This window comes from Pelodiscus sinensis, chromosome 9, assembly GCF_049634645.1.
Source record: "Pelodiscus sinensis isolate JC-2024 chromosome 9, ASM4963464v1, whole genome shotgun sequence".
Lineage (NCBI taxonomy): Eukaryota > Metazoa > Chordata > Testudines > Trionychidae > Pelodiscus > Pelodiscus sinensis.
The window spans coordinates 19451554-19471802 of NC_134719.1; the positions used below are offsets into that span (position 1 = coordinate 19451554).

Here is a 20249-nt window from a genome sequence, read left to right on the forward strand (position 1 = left end):
TTGGGTGGAGCGATAAGAACTAGCATGTTTGTAATAATATTCAAGCCCCACACACCCAAATGAACAATAACTTCTTTAGTATACAGACATGTTTTTCAAGACCCAAACTCTTGCTAGTAATCCTTTTCCATATGAAAAGACAGAAGTTTAAACCCACTGAGATTTACTTTAAATAAAACTCTTTGGAAGAAAAAAAAAAGTGTTCTTGATTTTACAGATACAAAGGTGAGGAAAAAAAGAAATGAAGTGACTTGCCTCAGACTAGGAATGTTAAATTGCATTTAATCAGCTAATCAAGCAGTCAATGGAATTTCCAAAGACTACTGATTAGTCAATAAAGGGGGGGGGGGGGACCTGCAGCGGGGTTAGTTCCCGGCCCTGGGGAGCTCACCCCACTGCGACTCTGCCTTTTAAATGTATTGAGAGCCTGGTGGCTCTCAATACATGTAAAAAGCAGAGGCACTGGGTCTGGGACCAGGTGCAAGCTGGGAATCAGCTGATACCTGGCTTGTGATAGGGATGTTAAAATTAATCATCTAATTCAATAGTTGATGGAATTTTCATCCACTATTCAATTAGTTGACAAGGGCGCTTCAGCTGCTGAAATGTGGCAAAAGCCTGCCCGGCTGTTGTAACATTTCAAAGGCAAAAGTGCCATGGGCAACCCACCTTTGAAATGTACAAAGACCCTCTGATGGAGTTCTGTGCATTTCAAAGACTGAAAAGCTGCCTGGGCCAGCAAGGGACTGAGTCCCTCGCTGCCCCAGGCTTCATGCAGCGCTTCCACTTTGAAACGTACAAGAGCCCCAGTGAGGACTCTTGTACATTTCAAAGGCAGAATGCTGCTGCTTCACCACTGCCATCTTTTAACCTGGCTCTCTCCAGCACCCTCTCCTCTCCCCTCCACCCCCAACTACCTCTTTTTGATAGACAGAGCAAAGGGGGAGGAGGGGAGTGCGACAAGTCGACTATCCGATAAGCTTTTGATTATCGGATAGTTAACTAGTTACTTACATCATCACCTCAAGTTGTACAGGACACATGCTGCAGAACTTGGAACTGAGCTTAGATCTCAAGAGCCCAAGTGCTTTAACCATAAAAACCCTCATTCCTAGCACAGCCTTTTTTATGAGTTCCTGACTTCGCAGGACTCACTTCTTATATTTTTAGACTGTAATGGGGAACTTCAGGTCCAGGGGCCTGATGCAGGCCTGGATGTGGCCCCCAAGGCTCAGTACCCCTACCCAGCATTGGTTTGCCTACATTGGCACTTCAGCCCCCCTGCTGCCCCACTGTGGGGCTGGAAGCACAAAATCTACTAGGCTGGGCCCCCTAGGCTCCAGTGTGCACTTTTTGTGTGTACCAGCACATACAGTTTAAAATGCTATTAAAACTAGGGATGTTAACTATCTGGTAACTGAATAATTGTGTAACCGCATGAAATCTTTACAGGTATACGACTACTCGATAGTCCCCGAGGGGTGGGAGGAGGAGGGCAGCAGCCAGCACGCTCTTGGTCCCACATCCGGGGGACTCCCTGCCATCACACACTGCTGCCTCCATCAAAATTTAAAAACCAGCTCCCCTCATGGACCGGCTGCCTGTGGTCCCATGCTGCTACCTCTGAAACAGAGGCCTCAGTGTGTGGTAGCAGAAGCCCCTGTCAGGGGCTGGGGGAGGGAGGGAAGAGAGAAGGGGGAGGGGTTTCCAAGCTTCCTATTGACAGAGGCTGTTCCATGGGATGTGGAGCAGCCTGTCAATATGGACCTTAAACCCCCTCATGGACAGCAGCTGCTATCACAAAGCAGCCTCCACCTGTGACAGGCCCAGGTTCACCGTGGACAGAGACTGCTCAGGGAGATGCAGAGCACCTGCTGTTCACGTGGAGCTCGGGCCACACAGTCAGGGGCTGCTCTGAGGCAGCCTCCTCTTCCTTCCTCCCCTCACCCTCCGTGCTGCCTCTCAGAGGGGAGGGAGCAGGTGGCACTGTGGTGCCGGGGGGGAGAGCCAGCTTTCCTGACTCCTGTTTCCACCCCCCCTTGCTGCCTCTGATACAGAGGTATCAATGGGTGGGGGGAAATGCAAGTAGTCAATAATATTAACCAATAAACCCCAGCTTATTGGTTAATCGGATAGTTGGCTACTCATTGACATCCCTAATTAAACTAAAACAAAACATTTGTGTTCTACAGAAAATTAGGGATGCTCACACACCTGAGTGAATTTTCCCTTATTACAATGTGCAAAGTTTAAAACTTCACTTATCTTTATCATTCTAGTGAATGGACTTACCACTACTAGATTTCTACTACGAAACCCTGAAATACTAAGCTATTTCTTTCCATCTGGAAACTGTTCATTGGAACAAACGAACAAAAAAGCCCTTATGATAGTTATCTCAAAGGTCAAAATATTACTACTCTGTAGCTTTACTCAGAAGTATTACCCACAGTTAAAAGTGTATTTCATGCAGAAAGACAGAGAAAGTTTATGTTGTCTGGTTTTTCAAAAAAGCTATTAGATTAGTAATCATCAGTTGGTATATTCTGAACATGTTATTCCTCTGCTCAGGAAAAAAATCCAACTACAAACTTTGTTGTGCAAAATATTCATAGGTCCATTAAGATAATAAAAAATGTCTCAATTTCTCTTAAAGGCTTTACTTAGTACTTTGTTAAAGCGACCAATATTTGGTTAAACCTAGTCTTGCTCTTACCAAAAGTCCTCTTTCTCCCCCTCTCCCCAAAAAACACTGACATTATTGTTCTAACTATTGTTCATGCCTGTTAGAAGCTGAGAGTGGGTAGGGAGGGTAGCTATCACTTGATAATTGCCTGTTCTGCTGATTCCCTCTATGGCAGTGTTTCTCAACCAGTGGTATGAGTACCCTTAGGGGTACTCAAGAAAAGTCTGAGGAATACATCATTACAACTGAAATTTGGAGAAAACTAAATTTTTGTTTTAAGTTTTACAGCACTATTATTTTTGTACTTTTTACACCAAAAAAATTAATTGCTCACCTGGCTACATTTAAGTTGTTTAAACAAATGTGTTGCAATGGTAGAAAAAAATTGTGTGTCTGAAATCTCTAGGTACTGGGGTACTTAAAAAAAAGTTATAAGGAGGGTACTTTATAAAAAAAAAAAAAACCTTGACACACACTGCTGTAGGGCACCTGGCATTGGCCACTGTCAGAACAAAGAATACTGGGCTAGATGGATTTTTGTATGGCCATTCTTATTGCAGTGTACTTTCTCTCTCTAAAAGAAATGCAATGTATCGATCTTTAGTACTGTAATTATTTTAACTCTTCTTGTTAGCAATATTAAGAGTTTATTGTATTTTGGTTAAATTGTAATTCTTATTAGCTTGCTAAATAGTTCTTTATCCAAATATTACTGAGCACATTCAACACTCAAATTACATGACTATTACAAATTTAGGCCACAATCTTTCAGTCAGGCATGGGCTGAAGTTTGTGTACATAAATAACCCTTAATCACTGGCTTTCTAGGGAACCTCCCTGTGCCTCAGTTTTGCCATCTGTAACATAGGGATTATAATTATTTCCTTTCTAAAGTATTGTAAGAGCTAATGATGAAATGTGTCATCTGTCAATGAATGATAAATTAAGCAAGTGTTTTTGCAGGATCAAGCCATAGAAAAGTAAGTCAAAGACATTTGTTTGGTCACTTTTTTATACCTTCATTTGTTCATAAGAGAAATGAAACTTTATTACAGTCCATAAAAAGGTTTACCATATACACTCAAATAAGTGTAGCTTCAGTAATTACGCATCTGAAAAAACAATGTATTTTATTAATCACAATCCCAATTAATGTCATCCTTAGGGGGAAAAAACAATATTCCAGAATGAATATGAAAGGCTATAAATACTGAAAAGAATCCAGAATAAAACTGATAAATTTACTATTCAATGGACCACATCCTGGGAGATGCAATTTAAGCTTAATATCTGATAAATTCATATTTCCCAAGTGTTCTTTTACTCATGCTTCTCTTATCAGTTAGGTGAGTACCCCAATTCAACAATGAATCTTACAAGAACTGGGTCCAAACATAAAAAATTAAGACAACAGATGCACCACAAATTAAAAAATACCATTTTGAGTCTCTCACCCAGTGGAAGGTGGCAGCACTTAACGAAGTTAAGGGTTGGGGATAGACAACATACTGAAAACGCACATGGCTCAGGTATAACTAGTTCAGCTTTGCTAAACACACACAGGCGACTACTCTGCTTTTTAAAAAAGTGATGCAACTCCCCTTGGAAAAACAGACTCGACTGATAATTTTTCATCCCAACACTTTAAGGGCGCCAGCCCTTCTCGAGGGCTGCCACTCCACCCAGACCTTCGTCCTTAACAGGGTCATCCAGCCATCAAATGTCTTTTTGTACAATTCACCGGGGCCAAAAGTATTGGGTAATATAAAAGCATTAGCAGGCCTCACTCTTCTTCCTAACCCCAGATAGCTGGGTCACCCAGAGCCCCTCTACCCACCTCCAGCAACTAAAATTATTAGAACAGCTTCCATCCGTCCCGCACCCCCACTTAGATGCAGCCCTTCCTTCGCAATAGCCATGTGCGACAGACAGGCCTCACTTCCCCCCACGTGGTAGATGCAGCGGCCCCAGAGCGCGACTATTTCACCCCACCACCCGCAGGGCCAGGTGTTGTCTCTGCGGGGCTCGAGCAGGTGCTGAGACTCTTAGAAACTCCGCAGTTCAGCCTCCGCGGCCAGACCGTGTGTGTGGGGGGGTGAGGGGCTGTCACAGCCCGCGGACGGCAGCTTCTCCCTCGAGGGACGCGCAGCCCGTGGCGCACCCCAGCAGGCCCGAGGGGGTTAAGGACTCTCTGCAGGTTGCTCACTTGAGCCCCCACATCAGGGGTCACAGCCGCCCTCCCCGAGAGGAATAGGCGGGGCTCGAACTCAAGATTCTCCCGCGCCCCGCACCAGGGCCGGGCGCGCTACCGCATGTCTCGTGCCCCACGCTCCGGCGTATTAGCCGCGGGGTCCCCGCCGCCGCCCGCTGACCCCACTCACCTTCCTTCCTGAGCGGCGCGGCGGGCTGCCCGCTGCCCTCCTCCCTGCGGTCGCCGGCGCCCCCGGCCGAGGCGGCGAAGGGGGGCAGCGGGTTCTTGCGCTCTTTCTGCGACTCCCTGCGCAGCTGCTTGGCTGCGCTACTGTTGCCGCCGCCTCCCCCAGTCTGGCCCGGGCCCCCGCTGCCGACCCCGCCAGAGGAGTTAGCCTGGGCCGCCTGCCCGCTGCGGGCCCCGCCGCCGCCCCCCTGGCTGCCGCCGCCGCCGCTCTCCTTCCTCCGGCTCTCGGCCGCCCGCAGCACCTCGAAAGGGTCCGACTCGTCGTCAAAGAGCTGGTCGAACCGGTTGGTGACGACGCAGCCGAACCCTTCTTGCAGGTGTCCGGGCATGATGGGCCCCTCTCGGCGGGATCCTCCTCCGATGCTGCCCAGGCCCCAGCCCCCTGCTCGCGACACCACACAAGATGGCCGGCCCCAAAGAGACCCGCTTCTCTTCCGGCGCCAGGAACAGCCGGGCTTTGCCGCGCGCAAAGCATCGCGGGAGCAGGAGGCCGCCTCCAAGCCACGGGAGCCCCGCGCGGCTGGAGGGGCGGGACTACGATTCCCAGCAGGCCACGCGGCCGAGCGCCGTGTTGGGCCGGAGGAGAACGCGCGCTGGTGTGTGGCGCGAGGAGACCACTGCGGGCGGGGGGAGGGAGCCGAGAGAATGTGAACCAGCCACCTGTCTCGAGTAGGCCTAGTTCCCCCTCCCCCAGGGCACGGCTGCCGTGGCTCCCTAGGCGGGCCCCCACGTGGCCAGGCTGGCCGCCCTCCCGCGCACAGCAGCGGGGCAGGAGGTTGTTGCGGGGGAAACAAGGCCCCGCACGAGCCCAGCCCTTCTGCTGCTGCAGCCCGGGCTGGCGTTGTTCGAAGTGCCCATCACTTTTAAAGGACGTTCCCAGCCGCTGTGTCCGGCCTCAGCAACCCCGTCTAGTCATGCATAGGGCAGCCCGGGCACTCGTACGTTTTATCAGCCGGGGTTTGCTACAGCCAGCTCCCGTCTACCCTGGAAGGGACACTGTCCTCGCCCTGCCTGTATCTAGACCACATGGATCTAGTGATTTCTCTCTCCCCCCCCAACGTATTTTGTTACATTGTAACAAGTAAGATTAATGATTGAGGGGTGGGGTGGAAGGTGGTGTGTTTTACTATGGGCATGATCTGAAAGCATCTGTGGGATAGTTTCAGGGTCTGTTTTCCTCCTGGCTGACGTATGAAAAACACTGAAAAACCCCAGGAAGATCTAACTTTAAAGCCATTTATTTAAATTGATAAATTGTCTTAATTTTACTTTACAGTTTATGCTTTTAGAAATTGTCCAGATATCTCTGCATGGACAATGAATCAGTTTTAATACTTTAGATGTTAATAAAAAGGCTCCACTCCTCTAATGCGCTTTGCACCTATATAAACCCCTACTTAAACTGTGCAACTGTTTGCTCATATGGCTTTGTCTGAAATGCAGATTACATATTTTATGTAGCACGTCTATTAATGATATGGTCTGAGCTATGTTGTTCACTATACCCACCATACTGTGGGTGAAGATACGAAGATCACTGTGATGGCTGCTATCAAACCAGGGATTTCCAGAGCTGAAAGAACCAGTCCTGGCAGCTTGAGCTGTAGATGAGGACTATAACATTGTGTGGGAGTCAGGCCTTTCATAATACATTACACTAGCCATAATCAAAATGTAACCCACTGATCAGTGGGTATCAGAATCAGCTGTTGAAATGGAAAAAATTTATGAATACAAAAATCTACCTTAGAGGGTAACATCAGGGTTGGCAAATCTACAACTAAAACATTTTTGCAAGTTATACCACATTTTAATATATAAAAAGCAGAGTTGCTTGAAAGCTATTGAATATCAAATGCTCTAAAACAAAAAACACAGACTGGCTATGTCTAGACTGGCATGATTTTCCGTTAAAAGCATTTGCGGAAAAGAGTGTCTAGATTGGCACAGACGCTTTTCTGCAAAGACGCTTTTTGCAGAAAAGCATCCATGTGAATCTAGATGCTCTTTTGCGCAAAAAAGCCCTGATTGCCATTTTCACGATCGGGGCTTTTTTGCGCAAAACAAATCTGAGCTGTCTACACTGGTCCTTTTGTGCAAAAGGACTTTTGCCTGAACGGGAGCAGCATGGTATTTCCGCAAGAAGCACTGATTTCTTACATGAGATCGTCAGTGTTCTTGTGGAAATTCAAGCGGCCAGTGTAGACAGCTGGCAAGTTTTTTCGCAAAAGCAATTGCTTTTGCGGAAAAACTTGCCAGTCTAGACACTGCCACTTAATATTAGCATTGCTTAGTCATTGGTGCTTCAGTAATAAACAAGCAATAAACAAAATCCAAATAGTTGTTGAACCTTTCAGTTCCTCATACTGAAGTGAGATTTAAAAAAATAATAATAATAATAATATCCATGTCTGCTACCTACCCAAAGGACCTCATCACAAGCCCAGTATGTACCTTCAGATAAGGGGTCAGTAGACACACATTGCATGAGGATTCCACTGCAAGTCTAGAATCACTTCTGAAATATTCTGCAAGTATCCTTTCAAGGACATTTAATCCTACTTTTAAAAGGAGACAAACTTTTGTAGGGATTATATAAAGGATTACTCAATTTGACCACCCTATATTTACAATTTTCATGTATTTCCTTATAATTACCTGTGTACCAAAACGTTATAAGATTATGTTGACAATCGCAAGGCAAGAAGCACAGAACTATGAGTGACCATATTTTTATATGTTCAGATACTTTTATATGGTATTTTAAAAATCTAATATATTGTCTGGATTCATAGCTATAAGTCTGAAATCGCTTAATTTATTTTTATTTAAGTTCCTAGCACAAATCCTTCAACACATAGCATGCAACCAGAAGTGGTCCTATGTGAGAAAATGTCATTGTAGCGCTCATATCCTTTACTGTTCAAATGCATTTACAAACAGAAATAACCGATTAGCAAATGTCAGGACTTTCATGTATAAAAGAGGAGGAAACAAATGTAGTGTGCTGTGTACTGAATTTAAGATGTCAATTGTCAAATCAAATAGATAACAATAAGAGGAGTCTTATATCATGACGAATATTATTTAGTCATAGTCCCAAAAGTAAGGCAGAAGATCATCTACATGTGAAATGCTGGGTGAATATTTGAATTCCCCCATCACACAAACTCAATTAAAGGGTAAACATGTTCCAGCAAAGTCACTAAAGAAATGTATACCACCCAGGCTGTACAAGATGTATTAACATTGAAATTGATGGACTGGATCAGATCCAAAGTACATCTTGGCTATATCTACACAGCAGTGTATGTCTACACTGACGTTATTCTGAAATAAAGGGTGCGTTTACACAGCAAGCCATTATTTAGAAATAATGGTGAGCTGGAGGACTTCTTACTCCAACTCTTGTAACCCTTACTCCTTCTGTGTCTAGGCTAGCCAAGGTTTTCCCGGAAAATCAGCTGCTTTTCCGGAAAAACTTGCCAGCTGTCTACACTGGCCGCTTGAATTTCCACAAAAGCACTGACTTCCTATTGTAAGAAATCAGTGCTTCTTGCGGAAATACTATTCTGCTCCCGTTCAGGCAAAAGTCCTTTTGCACAAAAGGGCCAGTGTAGACAGCTCAGATTTGTTTTGTGCAAAAAAGCGTCTAGATTGGCACGGACGCTTTTCCGCAAAAAGCACTTTTTGCGGAAAAGCGTCCCTGCCAATCTAGACGCTCTGTTCTGAAAGTGCTTTTAATGGAAAACTTTTCCGTTAAAGCCTTTCCAGAAAATCATGCCAATCTAGATGCAGCCCTTGTGAAATGAGGGAAGTCGAAGGAAGAGCGTTCTTCCTTCGACTTCCTGCTGCGTAGCCAGTTCCAAAAGCCAAATTAAGCTATTTCAACTTCAGCTACATCAGCTCCATAGCTGAAGTTTAATAGCTTGATTTAACTTTTGCCTTGCTGTGTAGACATGCCCCTATAGTCCACTCTCCTGCCTCTGACAACAGTCAGTACCACATGCTTCAGGGGACAATAAGAACCTTGCAGTATGCAGATTATCTGCTCTTAACACTGGTGTCATTCTAATCTGCAGCAGAGACTAGTTTAAACCCTGAAGCATGAGGTGTAACATCTTTCAATTTTTTCATAGTGATTTACATGGATATTAAATATACTCAATTACCATAAACGTCCTTTGTTAATTTGATTTGTGGTTTATGGGACTTCCTATAGCAATAAGTTTCACACAAACTACACAGGGGTGTCCTTTTATTAGTTTTGAATTTGCCACCTCTTAATATACTTAAAGGTCTTGTCTACTTTTGTATCACGAGACAGGGAGAATGCCTTAGTACTTGAGATGTACAAACCTATTCCTTAGGAAATCAGAAATTTGAAATGAAAATGTGGTACTATCTAGTCCATTCTGTGTGTCAACTCTTGCTCATCAAGACAAACCCAGCTTTGATTTAATAATCAGCTTTAGTTATTGCCTGCTTAGATTCTCTATAAAACATTTGGGTGATCATCTACCAGGACCTGGAATGAGAATATTCACATCTGACAAAGACACACATTCCAATTGGTACCATGATTTACAAACTCAGCAGAGGTTCTTAGATTAATAGACATGGATGCTGAACTACTTGGACTAATTAAAGGGTCTGATTTTGGCTACTGTACATACAATGTTAATATTCCCATTTCAGCACCAGACCATCTTGCTACAAAAAAGCCTACTTTTCTATAAACCTCCCCCATCTCCCTTATTCAGATACCCCTTAGCAGAGTTGCACTCACATAGTGACACAAATGTAAGCATAGACACATGCACAACTAGGTCAACACCAAGTCATCTTATACTGGCCTAACTTTGTAGTGGAGACCAGGTCTTCATAGCTTCACACATTCAAGAGCCTCAAGAATGACCTGTTTTTCCCCTGCTTTTACCAAGATTTCTAATATCTTGATTAAACTGTATTAAACTAAAGCACTAACAAAAACAGAAATAAAAGGTAATACACCAAAGTTCTCAAAAATATAGTATCAAAACAAATGTTTCAATTCATCTCGTAGACACCTACGCACCTAAAGGATGCTACAATCTGTTCTGTCTTCATTCTGGCAATATCTCCTTACTAAAGAGTCAACATTCCAGAAAAGTAGGACTATAAGCCTAAGTGCTTCTAAAAATCAACATCTCCAAATTGGTTTTGGAAAAGTGTATTTCTTCATTTAGAGCCAACTAAACAGTTCCATCGCAACTGTTCATGCACCTCTTAGCAATATGCAAAGGAATAAATTAATAAGTAATCTCAACATTCCTAGTTTATGAGGAGAACAAAAGTAAACAACTAAAGCGTTAGCCATTTAGAGAGCCATAAAACTAAATCCAAATCACATTATGACTTTTGGTTAAGTCTTATAGTGTCAAACAAAAGTTTTCTAATAAAGTAGGTTTTTGCATCACTGAATAAGTTCAAATACAGGCAGTCCCCGGGTTACGTACAAGATAGGGACTGTAGGTTTGTTCTTAAGTTGAATCTGTATGTAAGTCGGAACTGGCATCCAGATTCAGCCGCTGCTGAAACTGACCAGCGGCTGACTACAGGAAGCCCGGGGCAGAGCAACTCTGCCTCGGGCTTCCTGTAGTCACCGCTGGTCAGTTTCAGCAGCGGCTGACTTGGGGACGCCTGGGGCAGAGCAGCTTGGGTGCTGCTGGGTTGCTCCAGTAGCGCCGCTCCTTGGTGCTACTGGACCAACCCAGCAGCACCCAAGCTGCTCTGCCTCAGGTGTCCCCAAGGCAGCCGCTGCTGAAACTGACCAGCAGCGGCTGAATCAGGACGCCTGGGGCAGAGCAGCTGGGATGCTGCCAGGTTGGTCCAATAGCACCCAGAGCGGCGCTACGGGACCAACCGGCAGTGCCCCAGCTGCTGTACCACAGGCGTCCGGAGCAAAGCCGCGGAGCACGGGGGCAGCGGGACAGCCGCGGCGCATCTGGGCTGTACGCTGCCCGTGTGCTCCCCGGCTTTGCTCCCCGTCTCCTTGGTCTTGGGAGACATGGAGCAAAGCCGCGGAGCACACGGGCAGTGGACAGCCCAGACGCGCCGCGGCTGTCCCGCTGCCGGCGTCCTCAGAGGCTTTGCTCCCCGTCTCCCTGGTCTGCTGGTCTCCAGCAGACCAGGGAGACGGGCAGCAAACCCTGTTCGTAACTGCGGATCCGACATAAGTCGGATCCGCGTAACTCGGGGACTGCCTGTAAATATAGAAATGAAAGTGAGGTAGCATCTTTTAGGGGACCAATTTCTATTGGTGAGAGATAGGAGCTTTAACAGAGAAGCTCATTTCTCCTTACCAACAGCTTCTCTGAGGAACCACGCAGTGGTGGTGGTAGAATAATTTTTATAATGGGAGTGCTGAAAATAATTGAAGAAAACTGTAAGTCTGTATATAATAGAAACTATTTCACACCATCTCACCATTATTTCCACTACCCCTGAAAGTTCACCTCCCTTCAATAAAAGATAGTACCTCACTTACCTTGTCTCTATTATCCTGGGACCAACACAGCTACACCACCACCACCACAAGTATACATATTAAAATATCTTTATGCTAAGAAAGAGATTGGTATGTAGAACTGTAGCATATGCTCACATTAGTAAATCTAGAAACATGGTATCAGGAGTAATGCTTAAAAGCAGCCAGTCTATTCTAGCCATTATAAAGTGACTATTCTAACTCATAATGAACTTGGAAGCAGTTGTAAATTAGAATCAAATAGACGATAATATCTTTCCACACCGGGGCTACTTCTACACTGCAACGCTATTTCAGGATACCAGAGTATCCTGAAATAGCTATCCCATGTCTTCATAGCAAGCCCGTTATTTTGGGCTCGCTATTCTGATGTCCCTGTAAACCTCATTCTACAAGGAGTAAGGGATGTTTCAGAATAGCACATTTTGAAATTTGGTGCTGTGTATGATAAATAAGCTATTTCAAAATAGCATGGAAATACAATATGGAATTTGTGTAGCTCAAATTGTGTATCTAATTTCGAGTTATGGTGCTGTGTAGACGCACCCTTAGAAGTGGGTTAGAATAAAACTCTCCTCAAATTAACTATAAGAATAAGAAGACTACAATTTTGGGGGATAATTAATAGTTACAATATGAGAAAGTTTTATTCTGTTGTTAAATAGCAGTTCAAGAGCTAGAAACAGAAAGTGAACCAAAAGACTCTTTGAACAATTCTGTTAGCGTACATTTTAATTAGCTATGCTAAAGAAGAAATGAAGGATTCCAAGGAAAGGCTGGGAACCCTTGTACAGGGACTTTGAGAGGCTTGAATGCCATCTACTGGATGGGCAGGAAACTTGCCCCAACACTTTGACCTGTCCAGCTTCAGCTGATCATATTTAAAACTGATATGGTGCTGATGCTATGATATTTGATTTAAATCTTAGTCCAATTATGTTTGTGAAAGAATTTTCCAAATTTTAAGATACTTCAAAACTGTTTCATTTTCCTTTATCTGCTGTAAATTTTCTTCTTTGGCTTATTTGGAATCAGGTTATCCTATGGTATCTGTGGAAAGTGATAATGCTTGTGACTTCAGTATTTTCTAGAGGAAACGTTTCTATCAACCCAAGAAACTTGTATTATGGAATAGGGATGAAGCCCAATGTTTTCAGTGTTCTAGGAAAATAATAATTATGCGCTTTAAGGCTAAATTCTAACTTTCTATAAATACACAATAGAACTGGAGCAATAAGCATTGATTTCCTGCATTTAAGCAGGTGGAATTTCTCACCATTCCTTCTGTTTGGTATGCATTCTTTTTTGTGGGGGACTTAGGATTCTGTCTTCTGGGAAATCTCCTTCCACAAGAGGCTAATAATTGTAATTCTGGATGTCTGTCTCAGGAGCTAAAATTGTTCTCAGTAAAGGATGATTTAGTGTAATAAGTGTTTAACTCAGAGGGTTTTTTTATGATGTGGAATGGACCCATTGATCTGCTGAAGGAATGTTTTGTTGGATAAAGATTTTATCTTGACAGTCCTTTCTATGTATTTTCTCCTCTTTGGTTGCACTGGGGAGTTTGATCTACCCTCTGAAGTGCATATTTGGCAATTTTACATTGGTCCACTTTCTTCTTTGGAGGTGATGCTTACACAAAGCTCTTCCTCAGGTCTGGGAAATATACCTTGTATTTGTGACATTGAGTATAACAAATCATTTAGCATAAGTGGTTAGCATACTGCTAACCATACTACAACAAGGGACCAGTGAAGGTGAAGTGGCCTACTAAAATCTCTCCAGTCATGGAGGAGAGGGGAGGAAAGGGAAAAATAAGCCTGGAAGTAGAACAGTTTGATTAGGTCATTAAGTCAGTTCTGCTGATATTAAATGCAATATTTACCCGATTTCCACCCATATGACAGCACTTAATGAGCAATGACAGTCCAGGAATTTAGCTACTAAAATGCATATCAACAGAAGACCATTATATTGACTATTTTTTTTCTTTTGTTTCCCACCTGCAGGTCACATGTTGAGCGTAAACCCAAACTGCGTCATGGACCACAAACAAATGGGCCACAGGATGCATGCGGCCCACGGGCCACAGGATGCATGCGGCCCACGGGCCACAGGATGCATGCGGCCCACATGTTGAATAGCCCTGTTCTAAACCATCCCTGATAGATGACTAACCTGCTCTGAAATATCTCCAGAGATGGAGATTCCACAGCCTCCCTAGGCAACTTATTCCACGGTTTAACCACCCAGACAGTTCGGAAGTTTTTCTAATGTCCAACCTAAACCTCCGTTGCTGCAGTTTAAGCCCACTGCATATTGTCCTATCCTCAGAGGCCAAGGAAAACAATTTTTCTCCCTCCTCCTTGTGACACCTTTTTGGATACCTGAAAACCGCTCTCACGTCCCCTCAGTCTTCTCCTTTCCAAACTAAACAAGACCAATTCTTTTAGTCTTCCTTCATAGCTCATTCTCTAGACCTTTAATCATTCTTGTTGCTCTTTTCTGGACCTTATCCAATTTCTCCACATCTTTCTTGAAATGTGGTGACCAGAACTGGATACAATACTCCAATTGAGGCATGATCAGTGCAGTGTAGAGCAGAAGAATGACTTCTCGTGTCTTGCTCAAAACACTCCTGTTAATACTTCCCAGAATCATGTTTGCTTTTTTTGCAACAGCATCACACTGTTGGCTCATATTTAGCTTGTGGTCCACTATAACCCCTAGATCCCTTTCTGAAGTACTCCTTTCTAGACAGTTGCTTCCAATTCTGTATGTGTGAAACAGATTGTCCCTTCCTAAGTGGAGCACTTTGCATTTGTTCTGATTAAACTGCATCCTATTTACATCAGACATTTCTCCAGTTTGTCCAGATTGTTTTGAATTATGACCCTATCCTCTAACACAGTTGCAACTCCTCCAAGTTTGGGATCTGCAAACTTAATAAGCATTTTCTCTATGCCAATCTCAATAGTTGATGAAGATATTCAACAGAACAGGTCCCAAAACAAACTCCTGAAGAACCCTACTTGTTATACCTTTCCAGCAGGATTGTGAACCATTAATAACTACTCTGAGAATGGTTGTCCAGACAGTTATGCATCCACCTTATAGTAGCCCCATACAAGTTGTATTTGCCTAGTTTATTGATAAAGAGATCATATGAGACCGTATCAAATGCCTTACTAAAGTCTAGGTATACCACATCCACTGCTTCTCCCTTATCCACAAGACTCGTTATCCTATCAAAAGTAAGCTATCAGATCGGTTTGACATGATTTGTTTTTAAATCCATGCTGGCTGTTACCTCTCACCTTATTATCTTCCAGTTTTTTTGCAGATTAATTCCTTAATTACTTGCACTATTATCTTTCCTGGCACGGAAGTTAAAATGACTGGTCTGTAGTTTCCTGGGTTGTTCTTATCTCCCTTTTTATAGCTTCAGAGGGGTAGCCCAGTTAGTCTGTAACAGGAAACACTTGAAAAACAACAAAAAGTCTAGTACAGGGGTGGCCAACCAGATAAAGACAAAGAGCCAAAATAGCTGTGTAAAGAGCCATGTATTATATATTTATTTTTATATATCTATATATAGATTGTTCACAAACTATGGTGATAAAAATGACACTACAAGGCATTTTGGACAAAAACCAATAAAAAAAGTCTCTAGTCACTTAAATTCACAGCTAGTCCATAGCTCTTCAGAGAATAATCATCAAATAAAAAAAAACCATCTTTAAAAAACTCACAGGACATAATAGGGCAGTAGTGTTAAATTTAAAATACATGGTGGGGATGCCTTTAAGTGAGAGATTATTACTGTATTTTTAAATTAAACTGAACTGAAGTAAATTAGCACAATTTGAAGTGCCTGTTTCACTCCAGCTTGTTGATCTCTGGTATAGTTTCTTATTTTTTTTTTTTAAACTTAAGATTATGGGGTTTTTTTAGTTCTAAAAATTCAGGTCTGTCCCAGACTGCATATATGAACGGTTCAAAATCAAGAAGGGAGAGAATCAGCTCATAATAATTGCTTCAGCCTGGCAAACAATAGCCTTTGGATTTTCTTTAAAGAAATACAGTGTAAACCAGGTACATGCGGATTCTTTTTTGCCCTGGAATTTAAATATGACATCTGTGTTGGCTTCCTTATTCTGCATCTATGAAGACTTTGGCTACGTCTACACTGGCATGATCTTGTGTAAGAACTCTTTTGCGGAAGAGTTCTTGTGCAAAAACTCTTCCAAAAGAGAGCGTCTACACTGGCATGTGCGTTTGCGCAAGAGCATCCGTGCCAGTGTAGATGCTCTCTTGCGCAAGAAAGCACTGATGGCCATTTTAACTATAGGGCTTTCTTGCGCAAGAAATTCATGTTTCCTGTCTACACTGGCCTCTTGCACAAGAACAGTTGTGCAGAAGGGCTTATTCCTGAGCGAGAGCATCAGAGTTCTTGCACAAGAAGCACTGATTTCATACATTAGAACATCAGTGTACTTGTGCAAGAACTCACGGCCAGCGTAGACAGGCAGCAAGTTTTCACGCAAAAGCTGCTGCTTTTGCACAAGATCATGCCAATGTAGACACACCCCATGAGTTTAAGCCCCCCCACTCTATCCCAATCCTCCTCCTCTCCCCCAGAGCCAGGCCCCCTGATATTCCTCCCCTCCCCCCCCCCCCCCGCTCCAATCCATTGCCTTGGACTCGGAGCCGCTGCCTGCACGTGCTTCTCCCTCCAGGCACTGGGGCACATCTGCAGAGCAGCCACCTGTGAGCAGTCCTGGCACGCAGCTCAGAATAAGAGCTGCATTTCTTTAACCAAAGAGCTGCATGCGGCTCAAGAGCTGCAGGTTGGCCACCCCGGGTCTCATAGCACCTTAAAGACTAACAAAACAGGAAAATGATATCATGAGTTTTCATGGGCACAACCCACTTCTTCATATGAATGGAATGTTGGAAGTCCAGGCATTAGGATCTTGTGCAAAACAGGGGATTTGCACAAAAAACCCCTCTCACACTGCTTCTTTTTGCGCAAAAAGAAATGGCAGAAAATATGCTAATGATGTCACAACTCATGCCAATGAGTCCCTCATTAGTATATTTTCTGCCCCCCCCAAAAAAAAACCTTGTAGTGTAGATGCTACAGACAATATACAAGAAACCTATGTATCATCACACCTATCTTCACAAATCCAGTAACCACATTAAACATACCTAGAAACCTGTTATCTACATACATCCAGGTACTCAGATACTACAGAACATACTCTGGTGAGAAGGTCAAGATACACACTTTAACATACTTAAAACTGTGTTTGTCAAATGGGGACATGCCACTGGGGAAGTAGATTGCATCATGAAATGGGCCACCCTAATTCCCTAAGAGAACCTGCTACAATATGGACACAAAACCATATTCTGACTACACACTTCTAATAGTCATGTACCACTCCACACTGAAACTCATACTGAGCATCAAGCAATTGCAACCCATACTCTATGGGGACCACTTTCTGAACAGAAATCTTTCCTGAACTCTCACGTCTAGCCAAACAACCTCCAAACTGACTATCAGATGCAACTTTCCAAAGACCAGGACACACCAACTCAAAGCAGCTACAGACCCTGCTATAACAACTGATGCAAAACCTGCAGCTATACCTGCACAGCTGCAACAATCAACACTGCCCACAACAGATCTTTCAAGACCCAGGCATATCGTGACCTGGAATGTACCTCATCCAATGCACTGAATGCCCCAACAACTAAGTGGGCAAAGTCAGACAATATCTATGCTACCAAATGCACTCACTCAGAAAAATAAACCAAACACACTATCATCCGAGAGTGAATACTTTGCAGAAAGTGATCACTCTGTATCTGAACTCTCAGTCCTAACTACAAGGAACCGGTACAGCACCTTCAAAAGACAAGTGGTAGCTGAAATTCATAATTTTTAGGTACTAAAAATTATAGACTGACTAGAGACACAATGTATGGCTTATTACATAAGAAAGGCCATACTGAGTCAACCCAAAGGTCCATCTAGCCCAGTATCCTGTCTTCTGACAGTGGCCAATGCCCGATGCCCCAGAGGGGGTGAAAGAACAGAGAATCTTCAAGCAATCCCTCTCCCATCACCCATTCCCAGCCTGTGACAGAGGCTAGGGATATCATTGCTACCCATCCTGGCTGATATCAATTGATGGACCTAATTAATTATCCATGAATTTATCTAGTTCTTTCCTGAACCCTGTTAAAGTCCTCATTTTCACAACCTCCTCTGGCCAGGAGTTCCACAAGCCGACCATGCACTATGTGAAAGAACACTTCCTTTTGTTTGTTTTATACCTACTACCTATTCACTTCGTTTGGTGACCTCTAGTTCTTGTTATGGGAACAAGCAAATACATTTTTTTATTCACTTTTTCCACACCGGTCCTGATTTTATAGACCTCTATCATATCCCACCTTGGTCTCCTCTTTTCTAAGCTGAAATGTCACAGTTTTATTAATCTCTCTTCATATGGGACCCATTCCAAACCCCTAATCATTTTGTTGCCCTTTTCTGAACCTGTTCCAATACCAATATATCTTTTTTGAGGAGGAGGCAACCACATCTGTATGAAGTATTCAAGATGTGGGTGTATGTCATAGTCTGTAATTGCCAGAATCACCTCTGGAGCCCTTTTAAAATATTGGCATCACATTAGCTATCTTCCAGGTACAGAAGTTGTTTTAAAGGATAGGTTACAAACCACAGTTAATATTTACTCAATTTCACATTTGAGTTCTTTCAGAACTCGTGGGTGAATGCCATCTGGTCCCAGTGACTTGTTACTGTTCAGTTTATCAGTTTGTTCTAAAACCACCTCTAATGACACCTCCATCTGGGACAATTCCTCAGATTTGTCACCTAATAAGAATAGCTCAGGTTTGGGAATCTCCCTAACAAGCTGTCACGGTCATACCCTTCCCCTCATTTCTTCCCCGTAACTTAACTATTTCTGCTAAACAGTCCATTTCACCTTTTGTTTAGCTATGACACTGAGTATTTCCACAGATCTAAGAAGAGTTCTGTGGAAGTCAGAAGCTAGTCTCTCTCACCAACACAATTTGGTGAAATATATTTTATTGGACCTACCTCTGAGACCCACATGGCTACAATGGCACTGCCACCCTGGCGCCTCCAGCCAACAGTCCTGGGAATTAGCTTGCCAGCTCACTGTACGCCTTCCTTTGGCTGGTGTCTCCCCATGTTCTTGCTCTTCCCTTTGATTCCAATGCGTGCCACTCTTTGACCATGGTGTCCTCTTCAGGATACTTCCCTCCAGCAGTGTCCACTCCAGTCTCTCTGCACTCCCTTCTGGGGGAGAGGGGGAGAGAAAGGGGTGTTTACTCAACTGCACACTCCAGGGTCCTCCCCTCCCAAGGGGCACCCAGTTCTTCTCCCAGAGAACACCCAGTTCCCCTGCACCCACCTTGCCTCAGTGACTGAAGGGCAAATTGCAGTCTGTAATGGCCACTCATCACCTGCTGCCCCTGCCTACCATGGCTGCCCCTTGCAGCCCCAGTAACTTCAGGCCTTGCAGCCTGGGGGCTTGCTTGGCCAGAGCTTCCCCAGCCCGCCCTTCCTTCCTTCCTTCCTTCCTTCTCCAGCACGGCTCTACCTCCAGAAAGCCACCTGCTTCCTAGGCAACCAGGTCCCTCATACTGTCCAACCAGAACAAGAGTGAGCTTCCTTCTTACTACCCCCAGAGTCCTTCTTTATATAGCCCCCACCTGGGCCCTCATTAGCCAGAACTGCCTCAGCTGGGGCTTCACTCTCAGCTCTAGGTCAGGGCTGGGTTTTTGCCCTTAAAGGGCTAGTGCAGGGCAAGCACCCTGTCACAGGCACAAACGACCTGTCAGTGAGAGAATCATCCTCGGATCTCTTTCCCAAATGATAGTACAGAGTGTGGGAGTTAGAGAGAGATGGTAACTTCAAATATTACCTGAATCTTTATTTATGTTATACACTTCAGAATATTTTCCCATTAACTTTAATTGAATTATATGTTTAACTACCAAGATATGTAATGTATTTAATACCTCATGTTCCACACTAGTTTCTTTCCGATCTCAATCTAGTTATTTTACCTTTGTTTATTTTAAAGACAAATAGCAGAGTACTTTAATATGTAAATACAGAAAAGTATTGCCGTGTCTACATAATCATCTCTTCTGCCAATTAACTCAAACACAAGTATCTCCCTTCAATACCAATCAGCTCTGAGATCACTCGGTCTCAATTTTAATACCTTGCTTAATAAAACTTCTTTCTAAATATTAGGAGTTGTAAATACACAACTGATACCACTAAATCAGAGCTTATGCTATCTTCTCTGTGCTGCTGTATCTATTGACATGTTTCTACTACAGGTGTGGGAAGTGGTGGTGCTGCAGTATCTCCGGATTTTGCACCAGGCTTTCCCACTACCAACCCTTCACTGGTTCCAATAGCCCTGGGTCCTGGCCTCTGGGGTACTGCCACCTACCATCCTCGGAGTACAGGCCAATGGCCTTGGAGGCTCTGCTGCCACTTGGAAAATCATGCC

General features: G+C 43.8%; 1 protein-coding gene across 5 annotated transcripts in view; it reads right to left on the reverse strand.

Moving 5' to 3' along the window:
* Positions 1 to 19197, reverse strand: part of SERBP1 (SERPINE1 mRNA binding protein 1) — a 45994-nt gene extending 26797 nt beyond the window's left edge. For 3 of the 5 annotated variants that reach the window (XM_075936191.1, XM_006125015.4, XM_006125014.4), the window contains exon 1: positions 5068 to 5560. In XM_075936191.1, the coding sequence (XP_075792306.1) occupies positions 5068 to 5452 (385 nt within the window). In that variant the 5' untranslated portion in view covers positions 5453 to 5560. Of the gene's footprint in view, positions 1 to 5067; positions 5561 to 18796; positions 19019 to 19133 lie in introns of those variants that run through there. The other 2 variants (XM_075936194.1, XM_075936193.1) reach the window with 2 other exon arrangements.
* Between the last annotated feature and the right edge of the window lie 1052 nt (positions 19198 to 20249).